General features: G+C 40.9%; 1 protein-coding gene across 6 annotated transcripts in view; it reads left to right on the plus strand.

Moving 5' to 3' along the window:
- Positions 1 to 23,378, plus strand: part of LOC140679258 (splicing regulator ARVCF-like) — a 349,408-nt gene that overhangs the window by 127,304 nt on the left and 198,726 nt on the right. For all 6 annotated transcript variants that reach the window (XM_072914307.1, XM_072914309.1, XM_072914305.1 and 3 more), the window contains exons 2-3: positions 929 to 1,087; positions 22,947 to 23,378. The exon at positions 22,947 to 23,378 is cut by the window's right edge and continues 209 nt beyond it. In XM_072914307.1, coding sequence (XP_072770408.1) covers positions 929 to 1,087; positions 22,947 to 23,378 — 591 coding nt within the window. The remainder of the gene's footprint in view (positions 1 to 928; positions 1,088 to 22,946) is intronic.

Here is a 23,378-nt window from a genome sequence, read left to right on the forward strand (position 1 = left end):
TATAGAGCTGGTCCACAGTTCCACGACCAGGACGAAAACCACACTGTTCCTCCTGAATCCGAGGTTCGACTATCCGGCGTAGCCTCCTCTCCAGTACACCTGAATAGACCTTACCGGGAAGGCTGAGGAGTGTGATCCCACGATAGTTAGAACACACTCTCCGGTTCCCCTTCTTAAAGAGAGGAACCACCACCCCGGTCTGCCAATCCAGAGGTACCGCCCCCGATGTCCACGCGATGCTGCAGAGTCTTGTCAACCAAGACAGCCCCACAGCATCCAGAGCCTTAAGGAACTCCGGGCGGATCTCATCCACCCCCGGGGCCTTGCCACCGAGGAGCTTTTTAACTACCTCAGCAACCTCAGCCCCAGAAATAGAAGAGCCTACCACAGATTCCCCAGGCACTGCTTCCTCATAGGAAGACGTGTTGGTGGGATTGAGGAGGTCTTCGAAGTATTCCCTCCACCGATCCACAACATCCGCAGTCGAGGTCAGCAGAACACCATCCTCACCATACACGGTGTTGATAGTGCACTGCTTCCCCTTCCTGAGGCGGTGGATGGTGGTCCAGAATCGCTTCGAAGCCGTCCGGAAGTCGTTTTCCATGGCTTCCCCGAACTCCTCCCATGTCCGAGTTTTTGCCTCCGCAACCGCTGAAGCCGCACACCGCTTGGCCTGTCGGTACCTGTCCACATTAACTTATGAATTTAAAAATATATATAATATAGAAGTCAACCACCCCAAATTTCAGAAGATTATGACAGTTCTCTTCGTAAAGCTTAATACAAACAAATACAACATTTAATTGTTAAATTGTTAATTTAAAATGTTGTTTTTTTTTTTTAATCCTACGCTGTCTCGCAAGAAAGTTTGAACATGGATCGTCGAGGCCTGATTGCCTAACCTAATCGTTTCCCTTTTTTTGTGCAGGAGCAGAGCCCCAGCAACGCCACTTCTATGGCCATGATGCAGGAGCCGCAGGACGTGGTGGAGGAGACGGTCACCATAGAAGAGGACCCTGGTACCCCGACTTCCCACGTTTCCGTCGTCACCTCTGACGACGGGACCACGCGGCGCACAGAAACTAAGGTAAGGTGTTTTGTCTTTAACCCTCCAATTGCCCCATCACCTTTATTTAGTATTTCTAACAAACCCCAAAACCAGGGAAGTTTGCACGATGTGTAATTCGTAAATAAAAACATTGATTTGCAAATCCTTTTCAACTTATATTCAATTGAATAGACTGCAAAGACAAGATATTTAATGTTCCAACTGAGAAACTTATTTTTTTTTGCAAATAATCATTAACTTGGAATTTAATGGCAGCAACACATTGCAAAAAAGTTGTCACAGGGGCATTTTTACCACTGTGTTACATGGCCTTTTTCTTTTAACAACACTCAGTAAACGTTTGGGAACTGAGGAGACACATTTTTGAAGCTTCTCAGGTGGAATTCTTTCCCATTCTTGCTTGATGTACAGCTTAAGTTGTTCAACAGTCCGGGGGTCTCGGTTGTGGTATTTTAGGCTTCATAATGCGCCACACATTTTCAATGGGAGACAGGTCTGGACTACAGGCAGGCCAGTCTAGTACCTGCACTTTTTTACTATGAAGCCACGTTGATGTAACACGTGGCTTGGCATTGTCTTGCTGAAATAAGCAGGGGCGTCCATGATAACGTTGCTTGGATGGCAACATATGTTGCTCCAAAACCTGTATGTACCTTTCAGCATTAATGGTGCCTTCACAGATGTGTAAGTTACCCATGTCTTGGGCACTAATACACCCCCATACCATCACACATGCTGGCTTTTACACTTTGCGCCTATAACAATCCGGATGGTTCTTTTCCTCTTTGCTCCAAAAGACACGACGTCCACAGTTTCCAAAAACAATTTGAAATGTGGACTCGTCAGACCACAGAACACTTTTCCACTTTGCATCAGTCCATCTTAGATGAGCTGCGTAGCCGGCAGCGTTTCCGGGTGTTGTTGATAAATGGCTTTCGCTTTGCATGGTAGAGTTTTAACTTGCACTTACAGATGTAGCGACCAACTGTAGTTACTGACATTTGTTTTCTGAAGTGTTCCTGAGCCTATGTGGTGATATCCTTTACACACTGATGTCGCTTGTTGATGCAGTACAGCCTGAGGGATCGAAGGTCACGGGCTTAGCTGCTCACGTGCAGTGATTTCTCCAGATTCTCTGAACCCTTTGATGATATTACGGACCGTAGATGGTGAAATCCCTAAATTCCTTGCAATAGCTGGTTGAGAAAGGTTTTTTCTTAAACCGTTCAACAATTTACTCACGCATTTGTTGACAAAGTGGTGACCCTCGCCCCATCCTTGTTTGTGAATGACTGAGCTTTTCATGGAATCTAATTTTATACCCAATCATGGCACCCACCTGTTCCCAATTAGCCTGTTCACCTGTGGGATGTTCCAATTAAGTGTTTAATGAGCATTCCTCAACTTTATCAGTATTTATTGCCACCTTTCCCAACTTCTTTGTCTTGTATTGCTGGCATCAAATTCTAAAGTTAACGATTATGTTGGAATAATTGTTTGTAAGTTATCACAAACAATGACTGTTTTACATACTTCCCATTCCTGCTGTGACACGTGTTGGTGCGTGAACATTGAACATCTGAATAAAGGAGGAGACGAAAACCTTCTTCGTCAGAGCGTGGTGCAGGACTGTACAGAGAGTGCAGTGGCCATGTCTCTCCTCAATATTGAGTCCAAATTGAATTCTGTCTCTGTTTGATTCCTTGCCTTTTGTCTTGTTTAATAGATGTCCTCGGTGTTTGAACGTGACAGATTATTTGCAACAAAAAAAAAATGTTTATGAGTTTGAACATCAAATATGTTGTCTTTGTAGCATATTCAACTGAATATGGGTTGAAAATGATTCGCAAATCATTGTATTCCGTTTATATTTACATCTAACACAATTTCCCAACTCATATGGAAACGGGGTTTGTATAATGTCATTCATTTTCAGTGGCAGTCTGCAGTTCTTTGTCCTTTAATTGTTCTTTGCTTCAAAAAAGATGAAACATTTTGGATCAACATTTTATAGATTTGACCAGATGCTTGAGTTGGCTTGCAGGAAAGTAGAGAACACTGCATGGTGATGTGTAATTAAAAAAAAAAAAAAAAAAGTCTGGTCTAATCCCCCATCAGGGAGACCTAATGCACTGTACTGACTGACCACACACTCTCACATGGCTTTATGAAGTCATAGGTAGAACTTCACGCTTTGCAGTTGTGCAGTAAAACACTTAATCAGATGCTATGCTGGCTGTGAGCGAGAGAGGAAGGACATTTTCAAAAGGGCCAGGCATCCACTGGGAGCAGCAATAGAGTGCTGTTTGGAAGTCACTTTGAGGAGGAATGCAGATGACTGTTCAGGGTGAACTTGCAGAAGCAAACATGTCTGTGGTTGCAAAAATGCCAAAGAAGAAGAAGAAGAGAGGGACATATTCTGTGTCATGAATGTTCTTGTCACGGGATGCAACGGAAAGTTGGCTCGGGCGAGACGGGAATGTAAAGTCCATTTTTATTTAAACACTATAACTAAAAAAAAAAAAGGAAGTAAACAAAAGGCGCGCACAATGGCGGAGAACAAACTATGAAACCAAATACTTGCACAAAGGCAAAAACTATGAACAACAATAATAAACAAAACTTACTTGGCATTGACAAAAGCTCATGACCATAGGTGAGGATGGGAACGTAGATCGACCGGTAAATTGAGAGCTTTGCCTTCCGGCTCAGCTCCTTCTTCACCACAACGGATCGATACAGCGTCCGCATTACTGAAGACGCCGCACCGATCCGCCTGTCGATCTCACGATCCACTCTTCCCTCACTCGTGAACAAGACTCTGAGGTACTTGAACTCCTCCACTTGGGGCAAGATCTCCTCCCCAACCCGGAGATGGCACTCCACCCTTTTCCGGGCGAGAACCATGGACTCGGACTTGGAGGTGCTGATTCTCATCCCAGTCGCTTCACACTCGGCTGCGAACCGATCCAGTGAGAGCTGAAGATCCTGGCCAGATGAAGCCATCAGGACCACATCATCTGCAAAAAGCAGAGACCTAATCCTGCAGCCACCAAACCAGATCCCCTCAACGCCTTGACTGCGCCTAGAAATTCTGTCCATAAAAGTTATGAACAGAATGGGTGACAAAGGGCAGCCTTGGCGGAGTCCAACCCTCACTGGAAACGTGTCCGACTTACTACCGGCAATGCGGACCAAGCTCTGGCACTGATCATACAGGGAGCGGACTGCCACAATCAGACAGTCCGATACCCCATACTCTCTGAGCACTCCCCACAGGACTTCCCGAGGGACACGGTCGAATGCCTTCTCCAAGTCCACAAAACACATGTAGACTGGTTGGTTAAACTCCCATGCACCCTCAAGGACCCTGCCGAGAGTATAGAGCTGGTCCACAGTTCCATGGAGTTCATGTAGGCTTAATGATGCAGTTACATTATTATGTCAACTATCAGAGACAGAAACTCTTCATTTAACATAATGTCCTTTTTTGCTGCTTCAACACAGCTCAATCAACACAGAACAAGGTAAAGTGAAATAACAGACAAACAGGGCTTTGCTGTCCATAACACACACACACCCACACCCACAAACACATGTCCGTGGTTGCAAATGCCAAAGAAGAAGAAGAAGAGAGGAACATATTCTGTGTCATGAATGTTCTTGTCACGACTTGGTCCTGGGTGTGTTTGCTTTTCCGGGATGCAACGGAAAGTTGGCTTGGGCGAGACGGGAATGTAAAGTACATTTTTATTTAAACACTATAACTAAAAAAAAAAAGGAAGTAAACAAAAGGCGCGCACAATGGCGGAGAACAAACTATGAAACCAAATACTTGCACAAAGGCAAAAACTATGAACAACAAAAAACACTAACTGTGGCAATAATAAACAAAACTTACTTGGCATGGACAAAAAAGGAGCAGGGTGAACGATGGACATGAAAAAAAGAGTCAGAAATGTGCAGAGCATAAATGTGGGGATGTCGTCAGAAAGACAAACTGGAAAACAATGAACTTAAATACTACAGACATGATTAACGAAAACAGGTGCGCGACTCAAAACGTGAAACGGGTGCGCGACGTGACAGGTGAAAACTAATGGGTTGCTATGGTGACAAACAAGAGTGAATCAGAATCAGAATCAGAATCAGCTTTATTGTCATTACGCAAGGTAACGAGATTGAGGCCATTCCATACAGTGCGATGTGTGCATGCTAGAAAAACAATGTGCAAATATATAAAAATATAAAAAATGTAGAAGTGCAATGAATATGGTGTGAAATGAATATATACATGAAAAAAAACAAAAAAAAAACAGGGTGGTTGGTGGAATGGGTTATTGCACCGAGGAGAAGGCAGTTATGAGGGACAATGGGGCAGTCCGTTCAGGATGGTTATGGCCCTGGGGAAGAAGCTGTTCTTTAGCCTGTTTGTTTTGGTTTTAATGCACCTGTAGCGCTTCCCAGAGGGCAGCAGGTGGAACAGGTCAGAGCCAGGGTGGGTGCTGTCCTTGATGATGGCACTGGCTCTGTTGAGGCAGCGGGAGGTGTAGATGTCCGTCAGAGAGGGGAGAGGGCGGCCGATGATCTTCTGAGCCGTCTTGACCACTCTTTGCAGCCTCTCCCTGTCTGCTGCAGTGCAGCTGCCGTACCATACCGTAATACAGTAGGTCAGCAGGCTCTCGATGGACGAGCGGTAGAAGGTCAGCAGCAGGTCAGGCTTCAGGTTGTACTTCCCGAGGACTCTAAGGAAGTGTAGCCGCTGCTGAGCCTTCTTGATGATTGATGTGGTGTTGACTGTCCAGGAGAAGTCATTAGAGATGTGGACTCCAAGGTACCTGAAGGTGTGGACCCTCTCTACACGCTCGCCGTTGATGTAGAGGGGGGCAGGGTCGGTGCTGCTCCTCCTGAAGTCGACGATGATCTCTCTGGTCTTGCTGGTGTTGAGAGCGAGGTTGTTCTCCGAAGACCAGGCCGTCAGCTTCAGGACCTCCTCTCTGTAGGCAGCCTCGTCACCCCTGGAGATGAGCCCGACCACTGTGGTATCGTCGGCGAACTTGACGGTAAGGTTGTCACTGTGGGCCGGACTGCAGTCATGGGTGTAAAGGCAGTAGAGGAGGGGGCTCAGCACACAGCCCTGTGGGGAGCCGATGCTCAGCGTGCGGGAGGATGAGAGGTGCGGGCCAAGTCTCACATTCTGGGGTCGGTCCGTTAGGAAGTCCCTTATCCAGGCGTTTGTGAGAGGGGGGAGGCCAAGAGTGTCCAGTTTATTGCAGAGTCTGTCCGGGATTATTGTATTGAAGGCAGAGCTATAGTCCACAGAGAGCATCCGGACGTAGCTCTGCTGCTGCTCCAGGTGGTTCAGAGCAGAGTGGAGAGCAACAGCGATGGCGTCCTCTGTGGACCTGTTCGCCCGGTATGCGAACTGGTGGGGGTCGAAGTCTGGAGGGATATGGTCCTTGATGTGCTGGAGAACAAGTCGCTCGAAGCACTTCATGATTACCGGAGTGAGGGCCACTGGTCGGTAATCAAGCACAATGAGTCCAAACGTGGAACAGGTGAAATTAATGGGGTAATCATGGAAACGAGACAAGGGAGTGAAAAGTGTCATGTCTGTGTGATCATGTTTTTGTTTTGGTCATGTTCGTTTTGGGTTTTGGACTTTTTGTGCACTTTTGTTTTGTCACCATAGCAACCATTAGTTTTCACCTGTTTTGAGTCACGCACCTGTTGTTAATCATGTCTGTGTTATTTAAGCTTTTCATTTTCTGTTCATCCTGGAGTCATAGCCTTTCTCACCCTGCTATCCTCGCGTTTCAAGCCCTGTTCACGATCCCATGCCACAGTAAGTTTGTTTATTAAGCCACAGTTAGTGTTTTGTTTAATTGTTCATAGTTTCTGCCAATGTGCAAGTTTTGTGGTTTATAGTCTAGTTTTGTACCTCCGCCCCTGTGCGCGCTTTTTGTTTGATCCTTTCTTTGTAGTTATAGTGTTACATAAATCATGTACCCACCTTCAAGCCATGTCCGATCCAAATTCTCTTGCATCTTGGGAAAACAAAAACATGATCACACAGACATGACAAAAAGCCAGAAACTAAAGAGTCCAATAACTAAACTAAACATGACTAAAACAAAACATGATTACACAGACATGACAGTTCTCATCCATCCAGGTCATTGTCATCTCAGGGCATTCAATGGATCACAACTGGACCGTTTGGTTTGTCTTAGTGCTCATAGACTTAGGCTGCTTCTACTCTAAGCCGGCTAAGGTTATACAGGGTATATGCCACCTAACCTTATCCTTGTCCGCACACACACACAATGGTCGTTTAAGACCCCCTCTCCCCCTCCGTCCGCCGGCCATACTCGCCAACCCTCCCAATTTTCCCGGGAGACTCCGGGAAAAGTATTTTTTCGGCACAGTCTCACTAAGAGCAGACATACGTTACAGGAAGACAAGACGAGACCGCCGATGACGCAGCCATTTTTACGGCGCTCCTTAAAAAAAGGTGAGAAAAAGGTGATATTGGGAAAGGGGGAAGAGTAAAAAAAATATCAGTCAAAGGCTGGATCCACAAGAGGGGGTCCAGACTGAGTCCAAGGGAAAAAAACTCATTTGCAATGCAAAAAGTTCCCCTCCCAATGACAGTATTTCAATTACATTACTTCAATTTCCTCGACTTAAAGTAGATTCCGTTTTTTAATGGCTTATTCCGTGAGTCTGTTCGCCGTTCCGTAAACGCGGAATCGTTAAGACATAGACTAAAAAAAACACAGAAAAACATGATTCAAAGTCAACCTAACAGTTCCCATCGGATTCATAAACCGTTTTATCCCTAGTATGAGTACATGCACAATATCAACAAACACGTGTGCATCCTCTTCTGCTGGCATCTCGTGCGTTTTCGTGGCCGTACTCCAGCACTCTCTTCTCCCTGGCAGACACCTTTTTTTTTTTATATAAACGTAGAATTAAACAGCAGTCAAGTTGGCCAATAAAAAAAAGCATTCCCGATCTTTTCTCAGTATAAAAGCTATTAAGAGTGGGAGCAGAACCACACACTTTCATTACCCTGCAAACAGGCAGTCAACAGTAGTAGGTATGAGTAAGTTATTTACCTTATAAAAAATAAATGGGTGTTTTATTGGGTAAAGCTGTTGCCAAAAACAACCCCTTCAGAAAAACGTTGGTACCTCAAAGCTTTTATGCTCAACAAAATCCTCCCTTACAGATTGAGAATCTTAGAACTATTAGTAGCAGTGTCATAATTCGGATATTAAGCCATCCTGCCCAAACAACATGGTTAATACAGTACGTCAGTCCAGTCCAGTGTTAACTTTAGTGGTATCTCAGTTTTTGTTAGTAATACGTTCCAAATGATATTGCTGTAATGCAGGGGTGCTCACACTTTTTCTGCAGGCGAGCTACTTTTCAATTGATCAAGTCGTGGGGATCTACCTCATTCATATATATAATTTATATCTACTTATTTATGAAATATATGTTTTTGTTAATAAGTTAAAGGTGTTTAATGATAATGCAAGCATGTTTAACACAAATAGTTAATATTGTTAATAAATTAAAGGTGTTTAATGATAATGCAAGAATGTTTAATACATATAGTTAATATTGTTAACAAGTTAAAGGTGTTTAAAGATAATGCAAGCATGTTTAACACATAGTTAATATTGTTAATAAATTAAAGGTGTTTAATGATAATACAAGAATGTTTAATACATATAGTTAATATTGTTAACAAGTTAAAGGTGTTTAAAGATAATGCAAGCATGTTTAATACATATAGTTAATATTGTTAACAAGTTAAAGGTGTTTAATGATAATACAAGCATGTTTAACACATATAGTTAATATTATTAATAAGTTAAAGGTGTTTAAAGATAATACAAGCATGTTTAACACATATAGTTAATATTATTAATAAGTTAAAGGTGTTTAAAGATAATGCAAGCATGTTTAATACATATAGTTAATATTGTTAACAAGTTAAAGGTGTTTAATGATAATACAAGCATGTTTAATACATATAGTTAATATTATTAATAAATTAAAGGTGTTTAAAGATAATACAAGCATGTTTAACACATATAGTTAATATTATTAATAAGTTAAAGGTGTTTAAAGATAATGCAAGCATGTTTAATACATATAGTTAATATTGTTAACAAGTTAAAGGTGTTTAAAGATAATGCAAGCATGTTTAATACATATAGTTAATATTGTTAACAAGTTAAAGGTGTTTAAAGATAATACAAGCATGTTTAATACATATAGTTAATATTATTAATAAGTTAAAGGTGTTTAAAGATAATGCAAGCATGTTTAATACATATAGTTAATATTGTTAACAAGTTAAAGGTGTTTAATGATAATACAAGCATGTTTAATACATATAGTTAATATTATTAATAAGTTAAAGGTGTTTAAAGATAATACAAGCATGTTTAACACATATAGTTAATATTGTTAACAAGTTAAAGGTGTTTAAAGATAATGCAAGCATGTTTAATACATATAGTTAATATTGTTAATAAATTAAAGGTGTTTAATTATAATACAAGTATGTTTAATACATATAGTTAATATTGTTAACAAGTTAAAGGTGTTTAATGATAATACAAGCATGTTTAACACATATAGTTAATATTATTAATAAGTTAAAAGTGTTTAAAGATAATACAAGCATGTTTAACACATATAGTTAATATTGTTAACAAGTTAAAGGTGTTTAATGATAATACAAGCATGTTTAACACATATAGTTAATATTGTTAATAAGTTAAAGGTGTTTAAAGATAGTACAAGCATGTTTAACACATATAGATTCCTTTCTTTCACGAAGACAAGAATATAAGTTGGTGTATTACCTGATTCTGATGACTTGCATTGATAGGAATCAGACAGTGGTGCTAAAAACGTCCGCATTTTCGAATGGAGGAGAAAAAAAGTCCTCCTTTCTGTCCAATACCACATGAAAGTGGTTGGTTTTTGGCATCTTATTTATCCAGCTTCCGTACTCCTTTGTATACACTTTACAAGAAATACATTGTCGGCAAACTTTCGTAGCTTGCTAGCTTGTGCACGCCAGCTTTCTGAGACTCTTGTTTTGTTAGCACAACTGTGCAACTGTGCAGTCGGTCTTTGGAGTTTTGACGACAGGTACGGCGCCAGAGTCTGTTGAAATAAAGTGTTTCTCGCCTTCCAGTCGGTAATTTTAATGAGCTGGCAGCAGCCAGCGTCATCTCAGAAGACCCTCGGGTGCCGTGAATGTCAATCAAGTGACGAAAGTGACGTCATAGTGAAGATTTATGATCGCTCATTTTTAGGACTATTTTTTTAATGCCTGGCTGGTGATCTACTGAAACACCCTCCGAGATCGACCGGTAGCTCGCGATCGACGTAATGAGCACCCCTGCTGTAATGTGTATTACTTTTCGCTGAGAACTCTACTCTCCAATGTTTCCAACTCTAAAAATATCGGCAGCACCTACCACCCAGTGACAGTGGCCGTTGGCGCCGATCCCGTGGGTGCTTCGGGGCCCGAGCACCCACGAACAATGCCGAGCACCCACGTGGGATTGATGGCAACTTCTTTCTCACTACCAAGCAAAAACCGCGCATGCTCAGGCCCCTTCTACTCTAAGCCGGTTCAGGTTATCCAGGGTAAATCCCACCTAACCTTATCTTCGTCCACATACAAGTGCACACGTCATAGTCACCTCAAGTGTTGCTTTGTGTGCAAGTTCTTAAATGTAACTTATCTGAACAATATCCAGTGTTGTGGTATTTCAATGAACTGGAATCCAGGGTGCTGTGGGGCCCTATTGTAGTGAATCACACCTGAGACATCAGAAATAAATCAAATCTTTAATGGACACGTGAAAGTAAACAATGAGACAAAGAACATTTTACAACAATCAATCTAGGGATCTAGATATCTGGTCAGAACACTCCTCACTCTTTTGCCTTCACCTTCATTGTCCATACCTTTTTGGTGACTTTATATACTCTGGACCTAGATGTTGAGTCTGTGACATACATGGCGGACAATAACTGATACAGTCTGCTTTGCCAGTCCAAAAGCATTTGCCGTTTTCCGTAGTCTTCCCTCAAAGCACACGCTACCTTTTATCACATCCAAGGGAGCCCCCATTGTCGTTGACTATTCTTCGACAACTGGACGAAGTTTTTCGCTAAGTAGAATCACAGCTGACCGGGACATTGAAAACGTTCTCTTGCCGTCTGCGAAGTGTTGTATCCCAAATAGCTGCAATCGCTTTCTCTTACGGTATTCATGTGTGATTTCCACAAGCGTCTGTACATTTAAAGGAAGGAGAAACACGGACATGTCTGGATGACTCGCCTCCGTATTTCCAGTGGTTAGCTCCGAGTTTCGAAACCGCTTTATTATGAAGCTGGCTGTGGCGCGTTCTTTCTGACGTCATCACTCCCTGTGTGGGGCGCGGTCTTTCTGGCGTCACTTCCTCTCCGAACTCAGTTTCAAGAAATACACGGCGCACTTACTGTTATGATCCACTGCCCGGATCATAGTCTGTTTAAGTTTTTCGAGTCACTTGTGTTTTCTGTTAGTTTTGGACTCCTTTAGTTCCTGTTTATGCACCTCTGAGTTTGTTACCATGGCTACAAATTAGTTTCACCTGCCTCTTGTGTTCGGGACGCACACCTGTTTGTAATCAGAGACATTATTTAAGACTGCCTTTGCCTGTCAGTCAGTCTGGCTTCTTTATTTGCGTCACGCTACTGTTACGTTCTAATCTGTGCTAAGTAGTAGCCTTAGCTTCAGGTGCGATCGGCAACTTATTCCGTCGGTTTGTTTTCTGTTTTGTACCTGTTTTGTGTTAATTTACTATTAAATCATGTTCCTACCGGCAAGTCCTGTCCAGATTTGTCCGTTTGCATGCTGGGAGAACAAACCCTGCATCACCCTGCGACCTGGTCGTAACACTTACCCGTGTAAAAATTTGGGGAAGACGATGGTTTAGTGTGGCTGAAACGAGGCTTAGGCTAAATAACTATTCGTTTAAGGCAGGGGTGCTCATTACGTCGATCGCGAGCTACCGGTCGATCTCGGAGGGTGTGTCAGTCGATCACCAGCCAGGCATTAAAAAAATAGTCCTAAAAATGAGCGATCATAAATCTTCACTATGACGTCACTTTCGTCACTTGATTGACATTCGCGGCACCCGAGGGTCTTCTGAGATGACGCTGGCTGCTGCCAGCTCATTAAAATTACCGACTGGAAGGCGAGAAACACTTTATTTCAACAGACTCTGGCGCCGTACCTGTCGTCAAAACTCCAAAGACCGACTGCACAGTTGCACAGTTGCGCTAACAAAACAAGAGTCTCAGAAAGCTGGCGTGCACAAGCTAGCAAGCTACGGAGTTTGCCGACAATGTATTTCTTGTAAAGTGTATACAAAGGAGTACGGAAGCTGGACAAATAAGATGCCAAAAACCAACCACTTTCATGTGGTATTGGACAGAAAGGAGGACTTTTTTCTCCTCCATTCGAAAATGCGGACGTTATCAGCACCACTGTCTGATTCCAATCAATGCAAGTCATCAGAATCAGGTAATACACCAACTTATATTCTTGTCTTCATGAAAGAAAGGAATCTATATGTGTTAAACATGCTTGTATTATCTTTAAACACCTTAACTTGTTAACGATATTAACTATATGTGTTAAACATGCTTGCATTATCTTTAAACACCTTTAACTTGTTAACAATATTAACTACATGTGTTAAACATGCTTGCATTATCTTTAAACACCTTTGACTTATTAACAATATTAACTATATGTGTTAAACATGCTTGTATTATCATTAAACACCTTTAACTTGTTAACAATATTAACTATATGTATTAAACATGCTTGCATTATCTTTAAACACCTTTAACTTGTTAACAATATTAACTATATGTATTAAACATACTTGTATTATCATTAAACACCTTTAATTTATTAACAATATTAACTATGTGTTAAACATGATTGCATTATCATTAAACACCTTTAGTTTATTAACAATATTAACTATATGTGTTAAACATGCTTGCATTATCATTAAACACCTTTAACTTATTAACAAAAACATATATTTCATAAATAAGTAAATATAAATGATATATATGAATGAGGTAGATCCCCACGACTTGATCAATTGAAAAGTAGCTCGCCTGCAGAAAAAGTGTGAGCACCCCTGGTTTAAGGGGTTATCCGGCTTAGTGTCGACACAGCCTCAGAAAAGTAGCGTCAGATTTACCGCCCGTCCGAGCACCCACTGGCAGAAATGTAGATCGGCGTCTATGACGGTGGCAGACAGCTTGGATTGCAGTCCTGCCACCAGGACCCCCCCTTCCTGTCCCCGTCTCCAACAAAGCCTTGTCAGACAAATAGCAAGTACATTTCTGTGATTTCTGTTGTGCATTTAGCCACCTCTACCTCCTTCACTTAACAAAATGTTTATTATTGCGTAAAAACAACGTTCGACTTCTGTCATATAAGCCGAATGAATGGACAGATTCCACGGTATCAGGCTTTTAAAAACCTGAATAACTGCCTTATTCTACGTCACATCTAATTCCCAGGCATCAGGCCCATTTGAGCACCCAATAAAGTCAACGCCACAGAGGTTGTGAAATGTTTTACCGTCTTGTAAAGTGGATAGTTTGATGCCTCCAGCCTTTTTCTTCCAGGTTATCTGTTAGTAAACAGTTATGGTACTTCCACCGGGTTTCAGCCTTGTATTGACAAGTATGTTGTATTTGTCATGCGATATATCTGCATGTACAATAAATATACTGTATACTATTTTAACACATCCATCCATTTTCTACCGCTTGTCCCTTTTGGGGTCAATTCTGCATAATTTGAGCACTTTAGTCACAATTATCCGTAGATATCAGTGAAATGTAACATCTGGTATATTCATACTTCAGAGGTTTTCAAACGTGTCATTGCACGTCAACTACAATTCTGCTAGGTCTGTTGACAAGCAAAATGCAAATAATTAACTGCCTATAACCATACTTGCCAACCTTGAGAACTCCGATTTCGGGAGGTGGGGGGAGGGGGGTGGGCGTGGTCGGGGTGGGATGGGGGCGTGGTTGGGGGCGTGGCTAAAATGGGAGGAGTATATTTACAGCTAGAATTCACCAAGTCAAGTATTACACATATATATATATATATATATATATATATATATACATATATATATATATATATATATATATATATATATATATATGTATGTGTGGGAAAAAAATCACAAGACTATTTCATCTCTACAGGCCTGTTTCATGAGGGGGGGTACCCTCAATCATCAGGAGGTTTTAATGGGAGCATTCGCATACCATGGTTTATATAGGGCACAGAGTGGGTGGGTACAGGCTGGCCTAGGGGCGTGGTGATTGGCTCATGTGTTACCTAGGAGGTGTTTCCGTCTATGGCGGCATGTTGTTACAATTTCGCTGCGCTTGTTGAGGGATGACAGGTCTGGACGGTAAATAATAAACAGTTTCTCTTTCAAACATAGGTTGCATCTTTTATTACCACTATTGTAAGGTGTGCTGGATGCAAGAATTTGCCATGTTATTGAATATTCAACATTATTGTCTTTGAGGTCCCAAATGTGTTTGCTGAGTTCTGTGGTATTTCGCAGGTTTTTGTTCCTGAAAGAAGCCTTGTGATTGTTCCATCTGGTTTTGAATTCACCCTCGGTTAATCCTACATATGTGTCGGATGTGTTAATGTCCTTGCGTATTACCTTAGATTGGTAGACAACTGATGTTTGTAAGCACCCCCCGTTGAGGGGGCAATCAGGTTTCTTTCGACAGTTACATGCTTTGTTGGTTTTGGAGTCGCTCTGACTGGGGGTCGACGGCTCATTTGCAATTGTTTTGTTGTGGTTTGAGATGATTTGTCGTATATTGTTCATACAGCTGTAGCTCAATTTAATGTTGTTCTTGTTGAATACTTTTCTTAGGGTGTTGTCTTTGGGGAAGTGTTTGTCAATCAGATTGAGGAATTTGTGTCCAATGTTCGTTGAGACGTTTTTGCTGTATGGGGGGTTGTACCAGATGATGTCGTTTCGTTTTCTGTTCTTTTTTGGCTGGTTTCCTGGCGTGGGTTCATAGGTGAGGGTGAAATTGTATCCGCTTTCATCAAGGGCTTTTTGGTACGGGGGGGTTGCTTGGTCAAATTCAGCTTTGCTAGATGACAGCATCGATAGCCTTTTATTGATTCCGGTAGGTATTCTTTTCGTGGTGGTGGGTGGGTGGTTGCTGTATATATATATATATATATATATATATATACATATATATATATATATATATATATATATATATATATGTATATATATATATATATATATATATATATATATATATATATATAAAATATATATATATATATATATATATATTATATATATATATATATATATATATATAACAAATACTTGACGTTCAGTGAATTCTAGCTATATATATATATATATATATATATACACACGTTTATATATATATTTATTTTATTATATGTATATATATATATATATACGTATATATATAGATATATATTAATTTTATTATATATATATAAAATAAATACTTGAATTTCAGTGTTCATTTATTTACACATATACACACACATAACACTCATCTACTCATTGTTGAGTTAAGGGTTAAATTGTCCATCCTTGTTCTATTCTCTGTCACTATTTTTCTAACCATGCTGAACTCTGATGATGCATTGATGTGTGCTGAACTCTGATGATGCATTGATGTGTGGCACGCACAAAAGTGCTTTCATCAAATGCACTAGATGGCAGTATTGTCCTGTTTAAGAGTGTCACAACATTGCTGTTTACGGCAGACGAACTGCTTTACGGTATACAAAAACGTGACTGCTGTTGTTGTGTGTTGTTACCGTGCTGGGAGGACGTTAATGAAACTGCCTAACAATAAACCCACATAAGAAACCAAGAACTCGCCCTCCATCATTCTACAGTTATAACTTGATTGGGCAGGTATGCTGGTTATATTGTGGGTTAGCGGACTCAGGTCGTCATGGACCTGAGTCCGCCTGAATTTCGGGAGATTTTCGGCAGAAAATTTGTCCCGGGAGGTTTTCGGGAGAGGCGCTGAATTTCGGGAGTCTCCCGGAAAATCCGGGAGGGTTGGCAAGTATGCCTATAACATACACTCAGAAAAAAATGATTGTAACTGTGTGAATTATATTTATATAGCGATTTTCTCTAGTGACTCTAAGCGCTTTTACATAGTGAAACCCAATGAGCTGGACTTAACGATTTAAAACCTTTTCTATGGACACAAAATGGATATTTCTCTCAAATGTCGTTGACAAATTAGTCTAAATCTGTGTCAGTGAGCACTTTTTTGCTGAGATAATCCATCTACATCACAGGTAATGTACAGTCGTGGTCAAACGTTAAAAAGTGTAAAGAACATCATGTCATGGCTGTCTTGAGTTTCCAATCATTTCTACAACTCTTATTTTGTTTGTGATAGAGTGATTGGAGCACATACTTGTTGGTCACAAAAAAATATTCATGAAGTTTGGTTCTTTAAAGGGGAACATTATCACAATTTCAGAAGGGTTAAAACCATTAAAAATCAGTTCCCAGTGGCTTATTATATTTTTCGAAGTTTTTTTCAAAATTTTACCCATCACGCAATATCCCTAAAAAAAGCTTCAAAGTGCCTGATTTTAACCATCGTTATATACACCCGTCCATTTTCCTGTGACGTCACATAGTGATGCCGATAGAAACAAACATGTTTCTAGCGACATTAGCTCGGATTCAGACTCGGATTTCAGCGGCTTAAGCGATTCAACAGATTACGCATGTATTGAAACGGATGGTTGTAGTGTGGAGGCAGGTAGCGAAAACGAAATTGAAGAAGAAACTGAAGCTATTGAGCCATATCGGTTTGAACCGTATGCAAGCGAAACCGACGAAAACGACACGACAGCCAGCGACACGGGAGAAAGCGAGGACGAATTCGGCGATCGCCTTCTAACCAACGATTGGTATGTGTTTGTTTGGCATTAAAGGAAACTAACAACTATGAACTAGGTTTACAGCATATGAAATACATTTGGCAACAACATACACTTTGAGAGTGCAGACAGCCCAATTTTCATCAATTAATATATTCTGTAGACATACCCTCATCCGCTCTCTTTTCCTGAAAGCTGATCTGTCCAGTTTTGGAGTTGATGTCAGCAGGCCAAGGAAGCTAGGGTCGATAGGGGGTTTAGCTCACTCGTCTGCGGGAACAAACTACCGCCATTGCTTGCCGTGCTACCGAGGTCCTTTGTCCCTGAATTGCTCACACACTCCGGCAGATTCAATGGGGGTCTGGCGCCAGATTTCTTTGACTTTATCGTTGGAAATGCATCTGCTTTGAGTGTCGCAGGATATCCACACATTCTTGCCATCTCTGTCGTAGCATAGCTTTCGTCGGTAAAGTGTGCGGAACAAACGTCCAATTTCTTGCCACTTTGGCATCTTTGGGCCACTGGTGCAACTTGAATCCGTCCCTGTTCGTGTTGTTACACCCTCCGACAACACACCGACGAGGCATGATGTCTCCAAGGTACGGAAAACAGTCGAAAAAAACGGAAAATAACAGAGCTGATTTGACTCGGTGTTTGAGAAAATGGCGGATTGCTTCCCGATGTGACGTCACAACGTGACGTCATCGCTCCGAGGGCGAATAATAGAAAGGCGTATAATTCGCCAAAATTCACCCATTTAGAGTTCGGAAATCGGTTAAAAAAATATATGGTCTTTTTTCTGCAACATCAAGGTATATATTGACGCTTACATAGGTCTGGTGATAATGTTCCCCTTTAAAGAATTTATATTGTGTATTGTGGCCAAACAGCTCAATTTTTGTTTTATCTGACATCACATGGACAAAGATAAGACCTTCTGGAGGAAAGTTCTGTGGTCAGATGAAACAAAAATTGAGCTGTTTGGCCACAATACCCAGCAATATGTTTGGAGGAGAAAAGGTGAGGCCTTTAATCCTAGGAACACCACACCTACCGTCAAGCATGGTGGTGGTAGTATTATGCTCTGGGCCTGTTTTGCTGCCAATGGAACTGGTGCTTTACAGAGAGTAAATGGGACAATGAAAAAGGAGGATTACCTCTAAATTCTTCAGGACAAGCTAAAATCATCAGCCCGGAGGTTGGGTCTTGGGCGCAGTTGGGTGTTCCAACAGGACAATGACCCCAAACACACTTCAAAAGCGGTAAAGGAATGGCTAAATCAGGCTAAAATTAAATTTTTAGAATGGCCTTCCCAAAGTCCTGACTTAAACATGTGGACAATGCTGAAGAAACAAGTCCATGTCAGAAAACCAACACATTTAGCTGAACTGCACCAATTTTGTGAAGACGAGTGGTCAAAACTTCAACCAGAATCTTGTGGATGGCTACCAAAAGCGCCTTATTGCAGGTAAACTTGCCAAGGGACATGTAAGCAAATATTAACATTGCTGTATGTATACTTTTGACCCAGCACATTTTCAGTAGACCCATAATAAATTCATAAAAGAACCAAACTTCATGAATGTTTTTTGTGACCAACAAGTATGTGCTCCAATCACTCTATAAAATAAGAGTTGTAGAAATGATTGGAAACTCAAGACTAGGGATGTCCCGCTCCGATATTTGGATCGGATCGGCTGCCGATATTTGCCAAAAATTGCGTATCGGCAAGGCATGGGAAAATGCCGATCCAGATCCAGTTTAAAAAAAAACTCCGGTCCGTGTTTTCCAACGCACCGATTTAAATAATACATTCCACTTTTCCGTTCCGCATTTTCCAGCACACCTTCAACACATCCACACGTCTGTGAATTCTCACGCAGTTGCTTTTAGCTGCTGGCATTACACGACAGGCTCTTCTCACTCTTTCCTGTGTCTCCCTCTCGCAGACAGCAAGCGCACCTTCTTACACACGTCACATACTGTCACGTCATACGTCACATACGTATACGTCCTCCCCGAGCAGAGAGGTAGCAGCATGGCTAACGTTAGCTGTGATGCTAGCGCAGCCGTGCGAGCAACGCTCCCTCTAAGGTGCGCGCCTGTGCAATTGCGCACTGTTTAAGCGTCCTCTGCGCATAGCAAATCTATGCCACGCACAAAATCAAATAAAAAAATAAGCGCATAACAATTTTCGACACACGGACACGACAGAGAAAACAGTTTTCGTCATCATTGTTCAAATATTGTGACGTCTGTCGAGACGCTTATCTCCATTCGTTGCTACACGCCCACACCATCAAAATGGTGAGGCAAAAATTTCCACATCAACACCGTATGAAAAAATGTGTGATTTTTTTTAGTTGTGATTTCCTTCTCTGCATGAAAGTTTAAAAGTAGCATATATTAATGCAGTATGAAGAAGAATGTTTTAATGTAGACATGCAAGCCTTGAAAGAAAATTTTGAAAATCAAGACTACATTTCCTGCAAATGGGTGCATTTCTACCCTATATTTTAACTTTAGATTTATTCTCATATCAAACTCTTTTGCCTGTCTTTTTGACACTTACCCTCCACACCCTGGATTATAAATAATGTAAATAATTCAATGTGATGATCTTGTGTGATGACTGTATTATGATGATAGTATATATCTGATAGTATATATCTGTATCATGAATCAATTTAAGTGGACCCCGACTTAAACAAGTTGAAAAACTTATCGGGGTGTTACCATTTAGTGGTCAATTGTACGGAATATGTACTTCACTGTGCAACCTACTAATAAAAGTCTCAATCAATCAATCAAAACACATAGAATCATCATACTGCTGTGATTATATGCATCAAGTGTTCATTCAAGGCTAAGGCAAAATATCGAGATATATATCGTGTATCGCAATATGGCCTTAAAATATCGCAATATTAAAAAAAGGCCATATCGCCCAGCCCTAGTTTCAATGATGCCATTTCTGTTTGTCATGTATAATTTTGTCTATTTTGTGTTTATCCTTGAATAAACAGGTCAGTTTCTTGTTACCAACCATTGTGTATTATTCAAACTCCCCTAATTCAGCTGGCTAGTTGTTATCAAGAGTACTAAAACCCTTTTCAACATGATTCTGACAACTAAGTAGGCTAAATAACTTTAAACTTTAATACATGCTCAGATAGGCCAGTATCAGTCAGTATCGGTATCGGATCGGAAATGCAAAAACAATATCGGTATCGGATCGGAAGTGCAAAAACCTGGATCGGGACATCCCTACTCAAGACAGCCATGACATGATGTTCTTTACAAGTGTATGTAATCTTTTGACCACGACTGTTTATCTCCTTCTAAAATATGCGGGTACACCGCCCAGCCCAAGTCACAGTGATGCAGCTCCGAATAACAGTGCAGTTCCGGTCTTCTCCCTTTAGAGATAAATTGTTGCAGCTCCATTAAGACCTTGAATCCTTTAAGAGGTCTCCTATACATGGCAAGATAAGACTCAATCAGTAAAGTTACAGTGTTAATGTTGCATTGACTTTTGTATCCGTTGCGTTAGAGAACAGTTTTTCACAGCATGCGTTCATAACTTTTATTGACTTTCCCATTTTGAATCACAATAGACTAGGGGTGTAACGGTACACAAAAATTTCGGTTCGGTACGTACCTCGGTTTAGAGGTCACGGTTCGGTTCATTTTCGGTACAGTAAGAAAACAACAGAATATACATTTTTGGTTATTTATTTACCAAATGTGTAAACAATGGCGTAACATACATAAACACACAGGGTCCATTGCCAGGGTTAATGTGGTCAACATATATCAAATAAAAACTAAATAAGATAAGGCTCAGAATGATTTCTTAACAAAACCTTTCTACATATAAAGTGCTTTTTTTGATTGATTGATTGAGACTTTTATTAGTAGGTTGCACAGTGAAGTACATATTCCGTACAATTGACCACTAAATGGTAACACCCCAATAAGTTTTTCAACTTGTTTAAGTCGGGGTCCACGTTAATCATACTTGCCAACCCTCCCGGATTTTCCGGGAGACTCCCGAAATTCAGCGCCTCTCCCGAAAACCCCCCGGGACAAATTTTCTCCCGAAAATCTCCCGAAATTCAGGCGGACTCAGGTCCTCATGGGTTTATTGTTAGGCAGTTTCATTAACGTCCTCCCAGCGTGGCAACAACACACAACAACAGCAGTCACTTTTTTGTATACCGTAAAGCAGTTCGTCTGCCGTAAACAGCAATGTTGTGACACTCTTAAACAGGACAATACTGCCATCTAGTGCAATTGATGAAAGCACTTTTGTGCGTGCCACACATCAATGCATCATCAGAGAGGGTGTTCAGCATGGTTAGAAAAATAGGGACAGAGAATAGAACAAGGATGGACAATTCAACCCTTAACTCAACAATGAGTAGATGAGTGTTATGTGTGTGTATATGTGTAAATAAATGAACACTGAAATTCAAGTATTTATTTTATATATATATATATATATATATATATATATATATATATATATATATATATATATATATATATATATATATATATATATATATATATATATATAATAAAATAGATATATATACGTATATATATATATATATATATATATATATATAATAAAATAGATGTATATACGTATATATATATATATATATATATATATACACATAATAAAACAAATATATATATATATATATGTATATAGTTAGAATTCACTGAACGTCAAGTATTTCTTATATATATATATATATATATATATATATGTATATAGCTAGAATTCACTGAACGTCAAGTATTTCTTATATATATAGATATATATATATATATACATATATATATATATATATATATATATATATATATATATGAAATACTTGACTTGAATTCTAGCTGTAAATATACTCCTCCCCTTTTAGCCACGCCCCCAACCACGCCCCCAACCACGCCCCCGGCCACGCCCCCGTCCCACCCCGACCCCGCCCACCTCCCGAAATCGGAGGTCTCAAGGTTGGCAAGTATGACGTTAATCAACATTAAACTGCCTCAAGTTGTTGCTCAGATTAAATAAAATGACAAAACTTTTCTTCTACATATAAAAAGTGCAACATTAAACAGTTTCAAGTCAACTCAGCCTCAGATTAACTTTTCTTCCCCCCAGCCTGGCTAACTTGGCACTAAGAGGATATATCGGCTCATTGTTCTTCCACTATAGAAGTGGGTGAAAATCTAGTTCTTAATGCAATATGGTCTTAAATCTGCTGCTATAAAAACATTTGTTATTGCTTTAGCCCTGCCTGACTCGCCGAGGAGAGGCTGCTTGAATGCGGTGGTGACGCTTCAAATGGGTTAGCATGTTTGACGTGTTGTCAGAAGCAGCTGCTGAACAATGTCGGCAAACCTCCGTCCTCCATTGTTGTATCGCACCGAAGTGTTCCCAAACGGGAGATCTTAACGAGGCAGGAGGGTCTTCCAGCTCTGGCTTTTACATGTTGTCGTAGCCCGGTCGCTGCTAGCATGGCGTACGTTGTGCCTCGGTGTGCATTGTTTACACAACGTGCGGTACACTATTAAATATGTCCGTGTGGAAACTTGTTCGGTACACCTCCGAACCGGACTGAAACCCCCGTACCGAAACGGTTCAATACAAATACACGAACCGTTACACCCCTACAATAGACAGATAAGCATTATTAAGTCCGCCTGAATATGCTGTCACGTAAACAAAAAAATAGTTTTGTACTGTATTGTTGTATTGACAAGTGCATCCGATTTCATCTACAGGTGACCAAAATGGTGAAGACAGTGACCACACGAACGGTGCGACAGGTTCCTCTTGGTCCCGATGGCTTGCCTATGCCTGAGGGCTCGTCCCCTTTGGGAAGCTACACAGACTCCATTGACCGGCGCTACATGAAGAACGGCGGCGATCGTTTCATTACCCCTCAAGCTTCGTCCACCTTGACACGCTCCTACAACAACTCCTACAATGATTCCTACGGTGAAACGCCTGAGAGTCAGTACATCCGCCACTACGGTCTGCACGATGGCTACACTGATTTGACAGACAACTACGGCAGCCTGTCACGAGGCATCAACTTCAGACCGCCCCGCTACCCCTACATGCCTAACAGCTATCGGCCAGAGAACAGCTACACACTGCCAAATCGTAAGGATGACTACGGTCACATGGCCCAACCCCAGGTGCCTATGGGT

This window comes from Nerophis lumbriciformis, linkage group LG12 (genome assembly GCF_033978685.3).
Source record: "Nerophis lumbriciformis linkage group LG12, RoL_Nlum_v2.1, whole genome shotgun sequence".
NCBI classification, from domain to species: domain Eukaryota; kingdom Metazoa; phylum Chordata; class Actinopteri; order Syngnathiformes; family Syngnathidae; genus Nerophis; species Nerophis lumbriciformis.